The following is a 23,126-nucleotide window of genomic DNA, read 5'->3' as shown; positions in this document are numbered from 1 at the left end:
CTACTCCACCTGTACTACTCACACTGGTATACTCTCACACCTCCCCTGCTCCCACCTGTACTACTCATACTGGTACACCCTCACACCTCCCCTACTCCCACCTGTACTACTCACACTGGTACACCCTCACACCTCCCCTACTCCCGCCTGTACTACTCACACTGGTACACCCTCACACCTCCCCTACTCCCACCTGTACTACTCACACTGGTACACCCTCACACCTCCCCTACTCCCACCTGTACTACTCACACTGGTACACCCTCACACCTCCCCTACTCCCACCTGTACTACTCACACTGGTACACCCTCACACCTCCCCTACTCCCACCTGTACTACTCACACTGGTACACCCTCACACCTCCCCTACTCCCACCTGTACTAATCACACTGGTACACCCTCACACCTCCCCTACTCCCACCTGTACTAGTCACACTGGTATACCCTCACACCTCCCCTTCTCCCACCTGTACTACTCACACTGGTATACCCTCACACCTCCCCTACTCCCACCTGTACTACTCACACTGGTACACCCTCACACCTCCCCTACTCCTACCTGCACTAATCACACTGGTACACCCTCACACTTCCCCTACTCCCACCTGTTCTACTCAAACTGGTACACTCTCACCCCTACCCTACTCCCACCTGTACTACTCACACTGGTACACACTCACACCTCCCCTACTCCTACCTGTACTACTCACACTGGTACACCCTCACACCTCCCCTACTCCCAGCAGTACTACTCACACTGGTACACCCTCACACCTCCCTTACTCCCACCTGTACTACTCACACTGGTACACCTTCACACCTCCCTTACTCCCACCTGTACTACTCACACTGGTACACTCTCACACCTCCCCTACTCCCACCTGTACTACTCACACTGGTATACCCTCACACCTCCCCTTCTCCCACCTGTACTACTCACACTGGTATACCCTCACACCTCCCCTACTCCCACCTGTACTACTCACACTGGTACACCCTCACACCTCCCCTACTCCTACCTGCACTAATCACACTGGTACACCCTCACACTTCCCCTACTCCCACCTGTTCTACTCACACTGGTACACTCTCACCCCTACCCTACTCCCACCTGTACTACTCACACTGGTACACACTCACACCTCCCCTACTCCTACCTGTACTACTCACACTGGTACACCCTCACACCTCCCCTACTCCCAGCAGTACTACTCACACTGGTACACCCTCACACCTCCCTTACTCCCACCTGTACTACTCACACTGGTACACCTTCACACCTCCCTTACTCCCACCTGTACTACTCACACTGGTACACTCTCACACCTCCCCTACTCCCACCTGTACTACTCACACTGGTACACCCTCACACCTCCCCTACTCCCACCTATACTACTCACACTGGTACACTCTCACACCTCCCCTACTCCTACCTGTACTACTCACACTGGTACATTCTAACACCTCCTATACACCCACCTGTACTACTCACACTGGTACACCTTCACACCTCCCTTACTCCCACCTGTACTACTCACACTGGTACACTCTCACACCTCCCCTACTCCCACCTGTACTACTCACACTGGTACACTCTCACACCTCCCCTACTCCCACCTGTACTACTCACACTGGTACACTCTCACACCTCCCCTACTCCTACCTGTACTACTCACACTGGTACATTCTAACACCTCCTATACCCCCACCTGTACTACTCACACTGGTACACCTTCACACCTCCCTTACTCCCACCTGTACTACTCACACTGGTACACTCTCACACCTCCCCTACTCCCACCTGTACTACTCACACTGGTACACTCTCACACCTCCCCTACTCCTACCTGTACTACTCACACTGGTAGATTCTAACACCTCCTATACCCCCACCTGTACTACTCACACTGGTACACCTTCACACCTCCCCTACTCCCACCTGTACTACTCACACTGGTACACCCTCCCACCTCCCCTACTCCCACCTGTACTACTCACACTGGTACACCATCACACCTCCCCTACTCCCACCTGTACTACTCACACTGGTACACCCTCACACCTACCCTACTCCCACCTGTACTACTCACACTGGTACACCCTCACACCTCCCCTACTCCTACCTGTACTACTCACACTGGTACACCATCACACCTACCCTACTCCACCTGTACTACTCACACTGGTATACTCTCACACCTCCCCTGCTCCCACCTGTACTACTCATACTGGTACACCCTCACACCTCCCCTACTCCCACCTGTACTACTCACACTGGTACACCCTCACACCTCCCCTACTCCCACCTGTACTACTCACACTGGTACACCCTCACACCTCCCCTACTCCCACCTGTACTACTCACACTGGTACACCCTCACACCTCCCCTACTCCCACCAGTACTACTCACACTGGTACACCCTCACACCTCCCCTACTCCCACCTGTACTACTCACACTGGTACACCCTCACACCTCCCCTACTCCTACCTGCACTACTCACACTGGTACACCCTCACACCTCCCCTACTCCCACCTGTACTAATCACATTGGTACACCCTCACATCTCCCCTACTCCCACCTGTACTACTCACACTGGTACACCCTCACACCTCCCCTACTCCCACCTGTACTACTCACACTGGTACACCCTCACACCTCCCCTACTCCAACCTATACTACTCACACTGGTACACCCTCACACCTCCTCTACTCCCACCTGTACTACTCACACTGCTACACCCTCACACCTACCCTACTCCTACCTGTACTACTCACACTGGTACACCCTCACACCTCCCCTACTCCCAGCAGTACTACTCACACTGGTACACCCTCACACCTCCCTTACTCCCACCTGTACTACTCACACTGGTACACCTTCACACCTCCCTTACTCCCACCTGTACTACTCACACTTGTACACTCTCACACCTCCCCTACTCCCACCTGTACTACTCACACTGGTACACCCTCACACCTCCCCTACTCCCACCTATACTACTCACACTGGTACACTCTCACACCTCCCCTACTCCTACCTATACTACTCACACTGGTACATTCTAACACCTCCTATACCCCCACCTGTACTACTCACACTGGTACACCTTCACACCTCCCTTACTCCCACCTGTACTACTCACACTGGTACACCCTCACACCTCCCCTACTCCCACCTGTACTACTCACACTGGTACACTCTCACACCTCCCCTACTCCCACCTGTACTACTCACACTGGTACACTCTCACACCTCCCCTACTCCCACCTGTACTACTCACACTGGTACACTCTCACACCTCCCCTACTCCTACCTGTACTACTCACACTGGTACATTCTAACACCTCCTATACCCCCTCCTGTACTACTCACACTGGTACACCTTCACACCTCCCTTACTCCCACCTGTACTACTCACACTGGTACACTCTCACACCTCCCCTACTCCCACCTGTACTACTCACACTGGTACACCCTCCCACCTCCCCTACTCCCACCTGTACTACTCACACTGGTACACCCTCACACCTACCCTACTCCCACCTGTACTACTCACACTGGTACACCCTCACACCTCCCCTACTCCAACCTATACTACTCACACTGGTACACTCTCACACTCCCCTACACCCACCTGTACTACTCACACTGGTACACCCTCACACCTCCCCTACTCCCACCTGCACTACTCACACTGGTACACCCTCACACCTACCCTACTACCACCTGGACTACTCACACTGGTACACCCTCACACCTCCCCTACTACCACCTGGACTACTCACACTGGTACACCCTCACACCTCCCCTACTCCCACCTGGACTACTCACACTGGTACACCCTCACACCTCCCCTACTCCCACCTGTACTACTCACACTGGTACACCATCACACCTCCCCTACTCCCACCTGTACCACTCACACTGGTATACTCTCACACCTCCCCTACTCCCACCTATACTACTCACACTGGTACACCCTTACACCTACCATACCCCCACCTGTACTACTCACACTGGTACACCCTCACACCTCCCCTACTCCCACCTGTACCACTCACACTGGTACATCCTCACACCTCCCCTACTCCCACCTGTATTACTCACACTGGTACACTATCACACCTCCCCTACTCCCACCTGTACTACTCACACTGGTACACCCTCACACCTCCCCTACTCCATCCTGTACTACTTACACTGGTAAACCCTCACACCTCCCCTACTCCCACCTGTACTACTCACACTGGTACACCCTCACACCTCCCCTAATCCCACCTGTACTACTTACACTGGTACACCCTCACACCTCCCCTACTCCCACCTGTACTACTCACACTGGTACACCCTCACACCTCCCCTACTCCCACCTGTACTACTCACACTGGTACACCCTCACACCTCCCCTACTCCAACCTATACTACTCACACTGGTACACTCTCACACTCCCCTACACCCACCTGTACTACTCACACTGGTACACCATCACACTTCCCCTACTCCTACCTGTACTACTCACACTGCTACACCCTCACACCTCCCCTACTCCCACCTGTACTACTCACACTGGTACACCCTCACACCTCCCCTACTCCCACCTGTACTACTCACACTGGTACACACTCACACCTCCCCTACTCCCACCTGTACTACTCACACTGGTACACCCTCACACCTCCCCTACTCCCACCTGTACTAATCACACTGGTACACCCTCACACCTCCCCTACTCCCACCTGTACTAGTCACACTGGTACATCATCACACCTCCCCTACTCCCACCTGTACTACTCACACTGCTACACCCTCACACCTCTCCTACTCCCACCTGTACTACTCACACTGGTACACCCTCACACCTCCCCTACTCCCACCTGTTCTACTCACACTGGTACACCATCACACTTCCCCTACTCCTACCTGTACTACTCACACTGGTACACCCTCACACTTCCCCTACTCCCACCTGTACTAATCACACTGGTACACCCCCACACCTCCGCTACTCCTACCTGTACTACTCACACTGGTACACCCCCACACCTCCCCTACTCCTACCTATACTACTCACACTGGTACACCCTCACACTTCCCCTACTCCTACCTGTACTACTCACACTGGTACACCCTCACACCTCCCCTACTCCCACCTGTACTACTCACACTGGTACACCCTCACACCTCCACTACTCCCACCTGTACTACTCACACTGGTACACCCTCACACCTCCCCTACTCCCACCTGTACTACCTACACTGGTACACCCTCACACCTCCCCTACTTCCACCTGTACTACTCACACTGGTACACCCTCACACCTCCCATACTCCTACCTGCACTACTCACACTGGTACACCCTCACACCTCCCCTACTCCTACCTGCACTACTCACACTGGTACACCCTCACACCTCCCCTACTCTCACCTGTACTACTCACACTGGTACACCCTCACACCTCCCCTACTCCTACCTGCACTACTCACACTGGTACACCCTCACACCTCCCCTACTCCCACCTGTACTACTCACACTGGCACACCCCCACACCTCCCCTACTCCTACCTATACTACTCACACTGGTACACCCTCACACTTCCCCTACTCCTACCTGTACTACTCACACTGGTACACCCTCACACTTCCCCTACTCCCAGCTGTACTACTCACACTGGTACACCCTCACACCTCCCCTACTCCCACCTGTACTACTCACACTGGTACACCCTCACACCTCCCCTACTCCCACCTATACTACTCACACTGGTACACTCTCACACCTCCCCTACTCCCACCTGTACTACTCACACTGGTACACCCTCACACCTCTGCTACTCCCGCCTGTACCACTCACACTGGTACACCCTCACACCTCCCCTACTCCCACCTGTACTACTCACACTGGTACACCCTCACACCTCCCCTACTCCCACCAATACTACTCACACTGGTACACTCTCACACCTCCCCTACTCCCACCAATACTACTCACACTGGTACACCCACACATCTCCCCTACTCCCACCTGTACTACTCACACTGGTACACCCTCACACCTCCCCTACTCCCACCTGTACTAATCACACTGGTACACCATCACACCTCCCCTATTCCCACCTGCACTACTCACACTGGTACACCCTCACACCTACCCTATTCCCAGCTGTTCTACTCACACTGGTACACCCTCACACCTCCCCTACTCCCACCTGTACTACTCACACTGGTACACCCTCACACCTCCCCTACTCCCACATGTACTACTCACACTGGTACACCACCACACCTACCCTACTCCCACCTGTACTACTCACACTGGTACACTCTCACACCTCCTCTACTCCCACTGGTACACTCTCACACCTCCTCTACTCCCACCTGTACTACTCACACTGGTACACCCTCACACCTCCCCTACTCCCACCAGTACTACTCACACTGGTACACCCTCACACCTCCCCTACTCTCACCTATACTTCTCACACTGGTACACCCTCACACCTACCATACCCCCACCTGTACTACTCACACTGGTACACCCTCACACCTCCCCTACTCCCACCTGTACTACTCACACTGGCACACCCCCACACCTCCCCTACTACCACCTGGACTACTCACACTGGTACACCCTCACACCTCCCCTACTCCCACATGTACTACTCACACTGGTACACCACCACACCAACCCTACTCCATCCTGTACTACTTACACTGGTACACCCTCACACCTCCCCTACTCCCACCTGTACCACTCACACTGGTACACCCTCCCACCTCCCCTACTACCACCTGTACTACTCACACTGGTACACCCTCACACCTCCCCTACTCCCACCTGTACCACTCACACTGGTATACTCTCACACCTCCCCTACTCCCACCTATACTACTCACACTGGTACACCCTCACACCTACCATACCCCCACCTGTACTACTCACACTGGTACACCCTCACACCTCCCCTATTCCTACCTGTACCACTCACACTGGTACACCCTCACACCTCCCCTACTCCCACCTATACTACTCACACTGGTACATCCTCACACCTCCCCTACTCCCACCTGTATTACTCACACTGGTACACCCTCACACCTCCCCTACTCCATCCTGTACTACTTACACTGGTACACCCTCACACCTCCCCTACTCCCACCTGTACTACTCACACTGGTACACCCTCACACCTCCCCTACTCCCACCTGTACTACTCACACTGGTACACCCTCACACCTCCCCTACTCCCACCTGTACTACTCACACTGGTACACCCTCACACCTCCCCTACTCCCACCTGTACTACTCACACTGGTACACCCTTACACCTCCCCTACTCCCACCTGTACTACTCACACTGGTACACCCTCACACCTCCCCTACTCCCACCTGTACTACTCACACTGGTACACTCTCACACCTCCCCTACTCCCACCTGTACTACTCACACTGGTACACACTCACACCTGTACTACTCACACTGGTACACCCTCACACCTCCCCTACTCCCACCTGTACTACTCACACTGGTACACCACCACACCTCCCCTACTCCCACCTGTACTACTCACACTGGTACACCCTCACACCTCCCCTACTCCCACCTGTACTACTCACACTGGTACACTCTCACACCTCCCCTACTCCCACCTGTACTACTCACACTGGTACACCCTCACACCTCCCCTACTCCCACCTGTACTACTCACACTGGTACACCCTCACACCTCCCCTACTCCCACCAGTACTACTCACACTGGTACACCCTCACACCTCCCCTACTCCCACCTGTACCACTCACACTGATACACTCTCACACCTCCCCTACTCCCACCTGTACTACTCACACTGGTACACTCTCACACCTCCCCTACTCCCACCTGTACTACTCACACTGGTACACCCTCACACCTCCCCTACTCCCACCAGTACTACTCACACTGGTACACCCTCACACCTCCCCTACTCCCACCTGTACCACTCACACTGATACACTCTCACACCTCCCCTACTCCCACCTGTACTACTCACACTGGTACACCCTCACACCTCCCCTACTCCCACATGTACTACTCACACTGGTACACCACCACACCTACCCTACTCCCACCTGTACTACTCACACTGGTACACCCTCACACCTCCCCTACTCCCACCTGTACCACTCACACTGATACAATCTCACACCTCCCCTACTCCCACCTGTACTACTCACACTGGTACACCCTCATACCTACCCTACTCCCACATGTACTACTCACACTGGTACACCACCACACCTACCCTACTCCCACCTGTACTACTCACACTGGTACACCCTCACACCTCCCCTACTCCCACCAGTACTACTCACACTGGTACACTCTCACACCTACCCTACTCCCACCTGTACCACTCACACTGGTACACTCTCACACCTCCACTACTCCCACCTGTACCACTCACACTGGTACACCCTCACACCTCCCCTACTCCCACCTGTACTACTCACACTGGTACACCCTCACACCTCCCCTACTCCCACATGTACTACTCACACTGGTACACCACCACACCAACCCTACTCCATCCTGTACTACTTACACTGGTACACCCTCACACCTCCCCTACTCCCACCTGTACCACTCACACTGGTACACCCTCCCACCTCCCCTACTACCACCTGTACTACTCACACTGGTACACCCTCACACCTCCCATACTCCCACCTGTACTACTCACACTGGTACACCATCACACCTCCCCTACTCCCACCTGTACCACTCACACTGGTATACTCTCACACCTCCCCTACTCCCACCTATACTACTCACACTGGTACACCCTCACACCTCCCCTATTCCTACCTGTACCACTCACACTGGTACACCCTCACACCTCCCCTACTCCCACCTGTACTACTCACACTGGTACACCCTCACACCTCCCCTACTCCCACCTGTACTACTCACACTGGTACACTCTCACACCTCCCCTACTCCCACCTGTATTACTCACACTGGTACACTCTCACCTCCCCTACTCCCACCTGTACTACTCACACTGGTACACCACCACACCTCCCCTACTCCCACCTGTACTACTCACACTGGTACACTCTCACACCTCCCCTACTCCCACCTGTACTACTCACACTGGTACACCCTCACACTTCCCCTACTCCCACCTGTACTACTCACAGTGGTACACCACCACACCTACCCTACTCACACCTGTACTACTCACACTGGTACACCTCACACCTTCCCTACTCCCACCTGTACTACTCACACTGGTACACCCTCACACCTCCCCTACTCACACCTGTACTGCTCACACTGGTACACCCTCACACCTCCCCTACTCCCACCTGTACTACTCACACTGGTACATCCTCACACCTCCCCTACTCCCACCTGTACTGCTCACACTGGTACATCCTCACACCTCCCCTACTCCCACCTGTACTGCTCACACTGGTACATCATCACACCTACCCTACTCCCACCTGTACTACTCACACTGGTACACTCTCACACCTCCTCTACTCCCACTGGTACACTCTCACACCTCCTCTACTCCCACTGGTACACTCTCACACCTCCTCTACTCCCACCTGTACTACTCACACTGGTACACTCTCACACCTCCCCTACTCCTACCTGTACTACTCACACTGGTACACCCTCACACCTCCCCTACTCCCACCAGTACTACTCACACTGGTACACCCTCACACCTCCCCTACTCCCACCTGTACCACTCACACTGATACACTCTCACACCTCCCCTACTCCCACCTGTACCACTCACACTGGTACACCCTCACACCTCCCCTACTCCCACATGTACTACTCACACTGGTACACCACCACACCTACCCTACTCCCACCTGTACTACTCACACTGGTACACCCTCACACCTCCCCTACTCCCACCTGTACCACTCACACTGATACACTCTCACACCTCCCCTACTCCCACCTGTACCACTCACACTGATACACTCTCACACCTCCCCTACTCCCACCTGTACTACTCACACTGGTACACCCTCATACCTACCCTACTCCCACATGTACTACTCACACTGGTACACCACCACACCTACCCTACTCCCACCTGTACTACTCACACTGGTACACCCTCACACCTCCCCTACTCCCACCTGTACTAATCACACTGGTACACCATCACACCTTCCCTACTCCCACCTGTACTACTCACACTGGTACACCCTTACACCTACCATACCCCCACCTGTACTACTCACACTGGTACACCCTCACACCTCCCCTATTCCTACCTGTACCACTCACACTGGTACACCCTCACACCTCCCCTACTCCCACCTATACTACTCACACTGGTACATCCTCACACCTCCCCTACTCCCACCTGTATTACTCACACTGGTACACTATCACACCTCCCCTACTCCCACCTGTACTACTCACACTGGTACACCCTCACACCTCCCCTACTCCATCCTGTACTACTTACACTGGTAAACCCTCACACCTCCCCTACTCCCACCTGTACTACTCACACTGGTACACCCTCACACCTCCCCTAATCCCACCTGTACTACTTACACTGGTACACCCTCACACCTCCCCTACTCCCACCTGTACTACTCACACTGGTACACCCTCACACCTCCCCTACTCCCACCTGTACTACTCACACTGGTACACCCTCACACCTCCCCTACTCCAACCTATACTACTCACACTGGTACACTCTCACACTCCCCTACACCCACCTGTACTACTCACACTGGTACACCATCACACTTCCCCTACTCCTACCTGTACTACTCACACTGCTACACCCTCACACCTCCCCTACTCCCACCTGTACTACTCACACTGGTACACCCTCACACCTCCCCTACTCCCACCTGTACTACTCACACTGGTATACACTCACACCTCCCCTACTCCCACCTGTACTACTCACACTGGTACACCCTCACACCTCCCCTACTCCCACCTGTACTAATCACACTGGTACACCCTCACACCTCCCCTACTCCCACCTGTACTACCTACACTGGTACACCCTCACACCTCCCCTACTTCCACCTGTACTACTCACACTGGTACACCCTCACACCTCCCATACTCCTACCTGCACTACTCACACTGGTACACCCTCACACCTCCCCTACTCCTACCTGCACTACTCACACTGGTACACCCTCACACCTCCCCTACTCTCACCTGTACTACTCACACTGGTACACCCTCACACCTCCCCTACTCCTACCTGCACTACTCACACTGGTACACCCTCACACCTCCCCTACTCCCACCTGTACTACTCACACTGGCACACCCCCACACCTCCCCTACTCCTACCTATACTACTCACACTGGTACACCCTCACACTTCCCCTACTCCTACCTGTACTACTCACACTGGTACACCCTCACACTTCCCCTACTCCCAGCTGTACTACTCACACTGGTACACCCTCACACCTCCCCTACTCCCACCTGTACTACTCACACTGGTACACCCTCACACCTCCCCTACTCCCACCTATACTACTCACACTGGTACACTCTCACACCTCCCCTACTCCCACCTGTACTACTCACACTGGTACACCCTCACACCTCTGCTACTCCCGCCTGTACCACTCACACTGGTACACCCTCACACCTCCCCTACTCCCACCTGTACTACTCACACTGGTACACCCTCACACCTCCCCTACTCCCACCAATACTACTCACACTGGTACACTCTCACACCTCCCCTACTCCCACCAATACTACTCACACTGGTACACCCACACATCTCCCCTACTCCCACCTGTACTACTCACACTGGTACACCCTCACACCTCCCCTACTCCCACCTGTACTAATCACACTGGTACACCATCACACCTCCCCTACTCCCACCTGCACTACTCACACTGGTACACCCTCACACCTACCCTATTCCCAGCTGTTCTACTCACACTGGTACACCCTAACACCTCCCCTACTCCCACCTCTACTACTCACACTGGTACACTCTCACACCTCCCCTACTCCTACCTGTACTACTCACACTGGTACACCTTCACACCTCCCTTACTCCCACCTGTACTACTCACACTGGTACACTCTCACACCTCCCCTACTCCCACCTGTACTACTCACACTGGTACACTCTCACACCTCCCCTACTCCTACCTGTACTACTCACACTGGTACATTACACCTCCTATACCCCCACCTGTACTACTCACACTGGTACACCTTCACACCTCCCTTACTCCCACCTGTACTACTCACACTGGTACACTCTCACACCTCTCCTACTCCCACCTGTACTACTCACACTGGTACACCCTCACACCTCCCCTACTCCCACCTGTACTACTCACACTGGTACACCCTCACACCTCCCCTACTCCCATCTGTACTACTCACACTGGTACACCCTCACACCTCCCCTACTCCATCCTGTACTACTTACACTGGTACACCCTCACACCTCCCCTACTCCCACCTGTACCACTCACACTGGTACACCCTCACACCTCCCCTACTCCCACCTGTACTACTCACACTGGTACATCCTCACACCTCCCCTACTCCCATCTGTACTACTCACACTGGTACACCCTCACACCTCCCCTACTCCCACCTGTACTACTCACACTGGTACACCCTCACACCTCCCCTACTCCCACATGTACTACTCACACTGGTACACCCTCACACCTCCCCTACTCCCACCTGTACCACTCACACTGGTACACTCTCACACCTACCCTACTCCCACCTGTACTAATCACACTGGTACACCCTCACACCTCCCCTACTCCCACCTGTACTAGTCACACTGGTACACCCTCACACCTCCCCTACTCACACCTGTACTAGTCACACTGGTACACTCTCACACCTCCCCTACTCCCACCTGTACCACTCACACTGGTATACTCTCACACCTCCCCTACTCCCACCTATACTACTCACACTGGTACACCCTCACACCTACCATACCCCCACCTGTACTACTCACACTGGTACACCCTCACACCTCCCCTATTCCTACCTGTACCACTCACACTGGTACACCCTCACACCTCCCATACCCCCACCTGTACTACTCACACTGGTACACCCTCACACCTCCCCTATTCCTACCTGTACCACTCACACTGGTACACCCTCACACCTCCCCTACTCCCACCTATACTACTCACACTGGTACATCCTCACACCTCCCCTACTCCCACCTGTATTACTCACACTGGTACACCCTCACACCTCCCCTACTCCATCCTGTACTACTTACACTGGTACACCCTCACACCTCCCCTACTCCCACCTGTACTACTCACACTGGTACACCCTCACACCTCCCCTACTCCCACCTGTACTACTCACACTGGTACACCCTCACACCTCCCCTACTCCCACCTGTACTACTCACACTGGTACACCCTCACACCTCCCCTACTCCCACCTGTACTACTCACACTGGTACACCCTTACACCTCCCCTACTCCCACCTGTACTACTCACACTGGTACACCCTCACACCTCCCCTACTCCCACCTGTACTACTCACACTGGTACACTCTCACACCTCCCCTACTCCCACCTGTACTACTCACACTGGTACACACTCACACCTCCCCTACTCCCACCTGTACTACTCACACTGGTACACCCTCACACCTCCCCTACTCCCACCTGTACTACTCACACTGGTACACCACCACACCTCCCCTACTCCCACCTGTACTACTCACACTGGTACACCCTCACACCTCCCCTACTCCCACCTGTACTACTCACACTGGTACACTCTCACACCTCCCCTACTCCCACCTGTACTACTCACACTGGTACACCCTCACACCTCCCCTACTCCCACCTGTACTACTCACACTGGTACACCCTCACACCTCCCCTACTCCCACCAGTACTACTCACACTGGTACACCCTCACACCTCCCCAACTCCCACCTGTACTACTCACACTGGTACACCCTCACACCTCCCCTACTCCCACCTGTACTACTCACACTGGTACACCACCACACCTCCCCTACTCCCACCTGTACTACTCACACTGGTACACCCTCACACCTCCCCTACTCCCACCTGTACTACTCACACTGGTACACTCTCACACCTCCCCTACTCCCACCTGTACTACTCACACTGGTACACCCTCACACCTCCCCTACTCCCACCTGTACTACTCACACTGGTACACCCTCACACCTCCCCTACTCCCACCAGTACTACTCACACTGGTACACCCTCACACCTCCCCAACTCCCACCTGTACCACTCACACTGATACACTCTCACACCTCCCCTACTCCCACCTGTACTACTCACACTGGTACACCCTCACACCTCCCCTACTCCCACCTGTACTACTCACACTGGTACACCCTCCCACCTCCCCTACTACCACCTGTACTACTCACACTGGTACACCCTCACACCTCCCCTACTCCCACCTGTACTACTCACACTGGTACACCATCACACCTCCCCTACTCCCACCTGTACCACTCACACTGGTATACTCTCACACCTCCCCTACTCCCACCTATACTACTCACACTGGTACACCCTCACACCTCCCCTACTCCCACCTGTACCACTCACACTGGTACACTCTCACACCTCCCCTACTCCCACCTGTATTACTCACACTGGTACACTCTCACCTCCCCTACTCCCACCTGTACTACTCACACTGGTACACCACCACACCTCCCCTACTCCCACCTGTACTACTCACACTGGTACACTCTCACACCTCCCCTACTCCCACCTGTACTACTCACACTGGTACACCCTCACACCTCCCCTACTCCCACCTGTACTACTCACACTGGTACACCCTTACACCTCCCCTACTCCCACCTGTACTACTCACACTGGTACACCCTTACACCTCCCCTACTCCCACCTGTACTACTCACACTGGTACACCCTCACACCTCCCCTACTCCCACCTGTACTACTCACACTGGTACACCTCACACCTTCCCTACTCCCACCTGTACTACTCACACTGGTACACCCTCACACCTCCCCTACTCACACCTGTACTGCTCACACTGGTACACCCTCACACCTCCCCTACTCCCACCTGTACTACTCACACTGGTACATCCTCACACCTCCCCTACTCCCACCTGTACTGCTCACACTGGTACATCCTCACACCTCCCCTACTCCCACCTGTACTGCTCACACTGGTACATCATCACACCTACCCTACTCCCACCTGTACTACTCACACTGGTACACTCTCACACCTCCTCTACTCCCACTGGTACACTCTCACACCTCCTCTACTCCCACCTGTACTACTCACACTGGTACACTCTCACACCTCCCCTACTCCTACCTGTACTACTCACACTGGTACACCCTCACACCTCCCCTACTCCCACCAGTACTACTCACACTGGTACACCCTCACACCTCCCCTACTCCCACCTGTACCACTCACACTGATACACTCTCACACCTCCCCTACTCCCACCTGTACCACTCACACTGGTACACCCTCACACCTCCCCTACTCCCACATGTACTACTCACACTGGTACACCACCACACCTACCCTACTCCCACCTGTGCTACTCACACTGGTACACCCTCACACCTCCCCTACTCCCACCTGTACCACTCACACTGATACACTCTCACACCTCCCCTACTCCCACCTGTACCACTCACACTGATACACTCTCACACCTCCCCTACTCCCACCTGTACTACTCACACTGGTACACCCTCATACCTACCCTACTCCCACATGTACTACTCACACTGGTACACCACCACACCTACCCTACTCCCACCTGTACTACTCACACTGGTACACCCTCACACCTCCCCTACTCCCACCTGTACTAATCACACTGGTACACCATCACACCTTCCCTACTCCCACCTGTACTACTCACACTGGTACACCCTCACACCTACCCTACTCCACCTGTACTACTCACACTGGTATACTCTCACACCTCCCCTGCTCCCACCTGTACTACTCATACTGGTACACCCTCACACCTCCCCTACTCCCACCAGTACTACTCACACTGGTACACTCTCACACCTACCCTACTCCCACCTGTACTACTCACACTGGTACAACCTCACACCTACCCTACTCCCGCCTGTACTACTCACACTGGTACACCCTCACACCTCCCCTAATCCCACCTGTACTACTCACACTGGTACACTCTCACACCTCCACTACTCCCACCTGTACCACTCACACTGGTACACCCTCACACCTCCCCTACTCCCACCTGTACTACTCACACTGGTACACCTCCACACCTACCCTACTCCCACCTGTACTACTCACACTGGTACACCCTCACACCTCCCCTACTCCCACCTGTACTATTCACACTGGTACACCCTCACACCTCCCCTACTCTCACCTGTACCACTCACACTGGTACACCCTCACACCTCCCCTACTCCCACCTGTACTATTCACACTGGTACACCCTCACACCTCCCCTACTCCCACCTGTACCACTCACACTGGTACACCCTCACACCTCCTCTACTCCCACCTTTACTGCTCACACTGGTACACCCTCACACCACCCCTACTACCACCTGTACTACTCACACTGGTACACTCTCACACCTCCCTTACTCCCACATGTACTACTCACACTGGTACACCATCACACCTCCCCTACTACCACCTGTACTACTCACACTGGTACACCCTCACACCTCCCCTACTCCCACCTGTACTACTCACACTGGTACACCCTCACACCTCCCCTACTCACACCTGTACTACTCACACTGGTACACCCTCACACCTCCCCTACTCCCACCTGTACTACTCACACTGGTACACCCTCACACCTCCCCTACTCCCACCTGTACCACTCACACTGGTACACCCTCACACCTACCCTACTCCCACCTGTACTACTCACACTGGTACACCCTCACACCTCCCCTACTCCTACCTGTACTACTCACACTGGTACACCCTCACACCTCCCCTACTCCTACCTGTACTACTCACACTGGTACACCCTCACACCTCCCCTACTCCTACCTGTACTACTCACACTGGTACACCCTCACACCCCCCCTACTCCCACCTGTACTACTCACACTGGTACACCCTCACACCTCCCCTACTACCTCCTGTACTACTCACACTGGTACACCATCACACCTTCCCTACTCCCACCTGTACTACTCACACTGGTACACCCTCACACCTCCCCTACTCCCACCTGTACTACTCACACTGGTACATCCTCACACCTACCCTACTCCCACCTGTACTACTCACACTGGTACACCCTCACACCTCCCCTACTCCCACCTGTACTACTCACACTGGTACACCCTCACCCCTCCCCTACTCCCACCTGTACTGCTCACACTGGTACACCCTCACACCTCCCCTACTCCCACCTGTACTACTCACACTGGTACACCCTCACACCTCCCCTACTCCCACCTGTACTACTCACACTGGTACACCCTCACCCCTCCCCTACTCCCACCTGTACCGCTCACACTGATACACCCTCACACCTCCCCTACTACCACCTGTACCGCTCACACTGGTACACCCTCACACCTCCCCTACTCCCACCTGTACTACTCACACTGGTACACCCTCACACCTCCCCTACTCCCACCTGTACTACTCACACTGGTACACCCTCACACCTCCCCTACTACCTCCTGTACTACTCACACTGGTACACCATCACACCTTCCCTACTCCCACCTGTACTACTCACACTGGTACACCCTCACACCTCCCCTAATCCCACCTGTACTACTCACACTGGTACACTCTCACACCTCCACTACTCCCACCTGTACCACTCACACTGGTACACCCTCACACCTCCCCTACTCCCACCTGTACTACTCACACTGGTACACCTCCACACCTACCCTACTCCCACCTGTACTACTCACACTGGTACACCCTCACACCTCCCCTACTCCCACCTGTACTACTCACACTGGTACACCCTCACACCTCCCCTACTCCCACCTGTACTACTCACACTGGTACACCCTCACACCTCCCCTACTCACACCTGTACTACTCACACTGGTACACCCTCACACCTACCCTACTCCCACCTGTACTACTCACACTGGTACACCCTCACACCTCCCCTACTCCCACCTGTACTACTCACACTGGTACACCCTCACATCTACCCTATGTGTATGTGTGTATGGGTCTATGTGGCTGCGTGTGTAGCAGTTCCTTCCTACATGACATTTTCAGTAATAAATATTATCTTGCTGTGATCAGATTAATGATGCATAGATATACACAGGCCTTAACAAGAGATATCGTGCAGATAAAGTATCAGCCAATCAGCTCCTGTCATTTTTCAATCACAGCCTGTGACATGACAGTTAGGAGCTGATTGGCTGGTTCTTTATCCGTCTGCATTTTATCTCTTGTTAAGTCTGATACATTTGTGCCACGGTGCTGTGCCATCTCCTCAGCTGGAGCTTATAGTCAGGGGTCACACAGCAGGTAACCAGCAATGTAAAGCATGTTCTCCCTCTGCTGTGGGCACAACATTGGGGAGCAGTAAACCTCTAGTTGGCGCCAGCGGGGGTTACTGGCTGATTAGATATAATGCTGGGTGGCAGGATGAGTATACAGATGTATAGTGGAAGATGTATACGGCATAATACGGTAACTTACTGGCTCTCTCCATCCTACAGTTAGTGAAACTGTCCTATCACATGGCGGACAACGGGCGTCAGTACTGTCATTCCAGCCGGCAATTTGTTTGTGCGCTGCGGGAGCTATCCTTTCACTCACAGGATGACTGCATGTTAAAGGTAAGTACACCCATAATGTGTAATATGTAGAACGTCATATAATATACAGTATACTAGAATTATCTTCTAATTATCTGGTATTTGGCAAACTGCCCTTTTTACCACATACTGCTCCCACTGGCATCACCAACTTAGGTGAAGTGGACATTGTCTGTGGCAGATCTGCTTTAAAGTACAGCGCCTTGCTAAAGTATTCAAAGTATTCACCCCCCGCGCCCCCCCTTTGCATTTTTCCTGTTTTGTTGCCTCGCAGCCTGGAATTACAATGGATTGTTGGAAGGTTTGCATCATCTCATTCACAGAACACAGCGCCAACTTTGAAGATGTTTATTTATTGTGACACAATAAACAAGTACCAACTTGTGGGGGAGGCTTGCTGGGACTTGTAGTTCTACCACAAAAAAACAATATTCTTTCTTTTACACAAAGGCTATAAGCCCCCCATCCACCGGCCAGGGATGGGGGGACAGCCTCGGGCTTCACCCCTGGCCCTTGGGTTGCTGGAGGAGGGGGACCTCTGGATTTAAGGGGTCCCCACTCCTCCAGGGTACCCCAGCCAGAGGTGACTAGTTGGGGGGGTAATGCCACGGCCACAGGGACCTACATAAATGTGTCTCCCGGCTGTGGCATTATCTCTCTGGCTAGTGGAGCCCGGTGCTGGTTTTAAAAAATATGGGGGACCCCTACGTCTCTTTTGTCCCCCGTATTTTTGGAACCAGGACTGGATGCAGAGCCCGGTGCTGGTGTATAAATATGGGGGGACCCTATGCATTTTACCCCTGTATGTTTACAACCAGGATCGGCTCAAAGAGCCCGAGGCTGGTTATGCTTAGGAGGGGGGACCCCACGCAACTTTTTTTCTACTTTTAACTCTTTAAACACTTCTCATAATGTACACAACAAAGCCCTGCACAGATCTCACTGGTCCGGCCGGACTTCATTGTGTTATGCCCGGCAGTGTTTTACTCATCGCTCCCGTAAAACACTGCCCGACAATACGAATCACTGCGACATCGGAAAATACAAAACCCCAAAACTCGGCAACTTAGAAAATGACCAAAAATGGATTTAAAAAGTTGCAGCAAAATACGTCCGATAAAAATTGAGATTAAACTCCCAGCAAATCGGCACTTACATGATTTTTAGTAAATATACCCCATTGTCTTGGGGCAAGATTTTGTGTAGCAGTCATGGACCTGTATCTAGAATCCATATACAACAGTTATCTTCACTTCCTTCTTGAATCCAATGAGAGTTGGACTGGTTCCTTTAAGGTTGGATGTTCGGCGGGGGTGTATCGTTACACCCATTTCTCATCAGTTGATCACCTCTCCATACATGTCCCACATCATTACACACGTCTCACATCATTACACATTTTATTTTATATAAATACAATTATTATTATTATTATTATTATTATTATTACACCCAATTCCTATCAATACACCTCTACATATGAGTAACACCCATTTCTCTGCTTCTCAGAAACCACTGATTTGTCTTTAGTGGCCACATTTTACTATTTAAAGACCTTTAAATACATTAATATTGTCAAAGTCGAAAAATATTGCAGTACACACATCAAGTACAAACTACACACAGATGGCCTCCGTGCGCGTACTTATTCTGCCGTGCGTGCACATATCTGTAATTTGCGTATGGTCGCTCCCGCGGTCCTGTGCATTAGCGCGTGGTATGGGTATTTACGGTAGAGTTTGTGAACGCATGGAAAGCTATCAAAACACATTACATATTTAATCCAAATAGTGCACAATGTACACATAGTCTCCCTGCACCACATCAGTAAGTTACAGCAGTTTAAATGGTAACGGAACAAAGGGATTCACCTTTACAGGATAGGAGGGGACAGAACAAGGTTATAAGGTGGTATTTGGTATCCAGCTGAAGGGTATTTTAAGGGTAACATTCCGGTGTTGGTTTGATTAAGATCGCATGTTCCTGCGAAGAGTTATGCACAGGAGCAGAATAGAGAAATAAACTGTATTTACTGTACATTATGTATGCGGCGGGAAGCCAGAGGAGACCACCCACAAGTGCTTCTGGAACAGACATCACCCACCTATTCAAATCAACCCATGACCTCTCCTGTACTGTAAATGACCATCCGTGTGTCCAATGAACAAAGATTACAGTATCCATTGTGTTAGGTTTCGTATGAATTCTATAAAGAGAGCCTGCTGCAGGCCTGGTCAGACACAAGACTCACAAAGTTATCTATCAGATGACTGAGGACCAGACTGGGTAGCGCGGCGAATCAATCACATATGTACCATTGACTGTAGCCATTATTCTGTTGTATTGTATATATTGTAACCCCCTTTCAGTAATAATATGCTGTGGTGTCGGAACCCAGCAGTTTAATTACAATCTGGTGTCGTGTCTTCCTTTCCCTGCTAAGGTTTAAAGTGTAATATTATTGCATTGCATAGCTGTTAAGGGTTTGCGGTGTATCTCTGGGTGTGTACGTGCTGTGTGTACTTTGTACCGTCAGCACGGCGTTTGTGCGCAAAGTCCGTACACAGTACGGGACACTTTACGCTAACAGCGTACAAAGTACGTAGAGTGTGTATTAAGTCTATCGGCCGCAGCGGCTCCATGGTAAAGTGTATTTAAAGTGTGTTAAATGTATAGCTTTTCATTCCTGTATATAAATCAGTCTTCTAAATATGAATTACTAGGAGGGCTGTCCCAGAGCTACTGCGCTTATATGAACATTTTACAAACATTATCACCAATTCAAGCTACAAACTAAAAGCTGCAATTTCTCGCTGCGATTTTCTAATTGAATAACAAAAATGTTACAGCAGCAGGTTTTTGATGCAAAAAGAACTTGTGGGAGCTTCCGTGTGGATAATTGAATTGGCCCCTATAAATTTGCTGATTACCAACCAAACTGATTACCAGAATTTGCAGAGAAGGGTGGAGGCCCAGTGTCATTAAATGTGGCCAAAAGGGTGTTATCATTACTGATCAGAAGGAGATGAAAATGATCAGTATACAGTCTATTTGTAGGATTTGTTATATGGGGGGGAATCCAAGTACCTGCAATGAGTGCAAATAAGTGTGACTATGTTCTGCCTTATGGTACCTCTGACTCGCGTATTTGTGTATGCAGCCACATCGGTATATACGAGTCCAGCACTAGAAGGGAAACCAAGAGGTGCGAGTTCGGGTACTGTTCAGGCGTTTACACAGCGCTGCAATGGCCATTTTCACCCTTCATGGGGAATAGGGTTCTCTCAGTTCTGATATTATACAGTATATCTATTCTGGTTCCATCTGTGCTTTGTGGTGAGTTATAACTACTTTCTATTTCTAGGAATGTTTGGAGCGGTTTTCAGACAGTCTGAATACAATAATAGACAATCACACGGTAATGTATCCGTCTCACACTCCAGATTATCTTTCTTTCTTCTACTCAGATCTGTCCTAATTGACCAGTGCTCCCTCCTTCTCCTGTCCTTCAGCGTCGCTCTTACAGAGCCGATTTCTCTGGCCATGTCCTCTGCTTTCTCTTTTCTTCATAGAACCTGAATTTGTCGCCATCTAATTTCTCTCTAATTTCCAATCCTCATCCAACCAATCAGTATGCTGGATTTCTGACTTTGACTATTTTATATTTCTCATTTTACATAGGAGCTCTTGGAAACCATCCAGCAAAGCTTCAAGCAGAAACTGCAGCTTCTTCTAAAAGAGTGAGGTTACTGCAAACAAAGATCCTTCCCTGTGTATCCATCTGGTGACATCTCTGTAATCTGTGTCCATGTCTGTCTCATCATCACTGATCCTAGAAGGGTGAGGTGACCGCAGACTCCAGTGATGGGTCTCATACCTTCTGTGTCCATCTGGTGACGTCTCTGTAATCTGTGTCCATGTCTGTCTCATCATCACTGGTGCTAGAAGGGTGAGGTCACCACAGACTCCAGTGATAGGTCTCATACCTTCTGTGTCCATCTGGTGACATCTCTGTAGTCTGTGTCCATGTCTGTCTCATCATCACGCATACTAGAAGGGTGAGGTGACCACAGACTCCAGTGATGGATCTCATACCTTCTGTGTCCATCTGGTGACATCTCTGTAATCTGTTTCCATGTCTGTCTCATCATCACTGATCCTAGAAGAGTGAGGTGACCATAGACCCAGTGATAGGTCTCATACCTTCTGTGTCCATCTGGTGACATCTCTGTAGTCTGTGTCCATGTCTGTCTCATCACTGATCCTAGAAGAGTGAGGTGACCACAGA

The 23,126-nt window shown here is 52.3% G+C and overlaps 1 protein-coding gene across 1 annotated transcript in view; it reads left to right on the top strand.

Annotated features, from left to right (window-relative positions):
* The window catches only part of ACAP1 (ArfGAP with coiled-coil, ankyrin repeat and PH domains 1), a 289,787-nt gene that overhangs the window by 181,308 nt on the left and 85,353 nt on the right, over positions 1–23,126 (top strand). Inside the window, exons 3-5 of the mRNA XM_063950432.1 lie at positions 18,740–18,859; positions 22,203–22,256; positions 22,520–22,578. Of these exons, the coding sequence (XP_063806502.1) occupies positions 18,740–18,859; positions 22,203–22,256; positions 22,520–22,578 (233 nt within the window). The remainder of the gene's footprint in view (positions 1–18,739; positions 18,860–22,202; positions 22,257–22,519; positions 22,579–23,126) is intronic.

The sequence above is a fragment of the Pseudophryne corroboree genome, assembly GCF_028390025.1.
Source record: "Pseudophryne corroboree isolate aPseCor3 chromosome 6 unlocalized genomic scaffold, aPseCor3.hap2 SUPER_6_unloc_3, whole genome shotgun sequence".
Lineage (NCBI taxonomy): Eukaryota > Metazoa > Chordata > Amphibia > Anura > Myobatrachidae > Pseudophryne > Pseudophryne corroboree.
The sequence above is the reverse complement of the archived record's forward strand: the minus strand, read 5'-3'. Positions and strand labels throughout refer to the sequence as shown.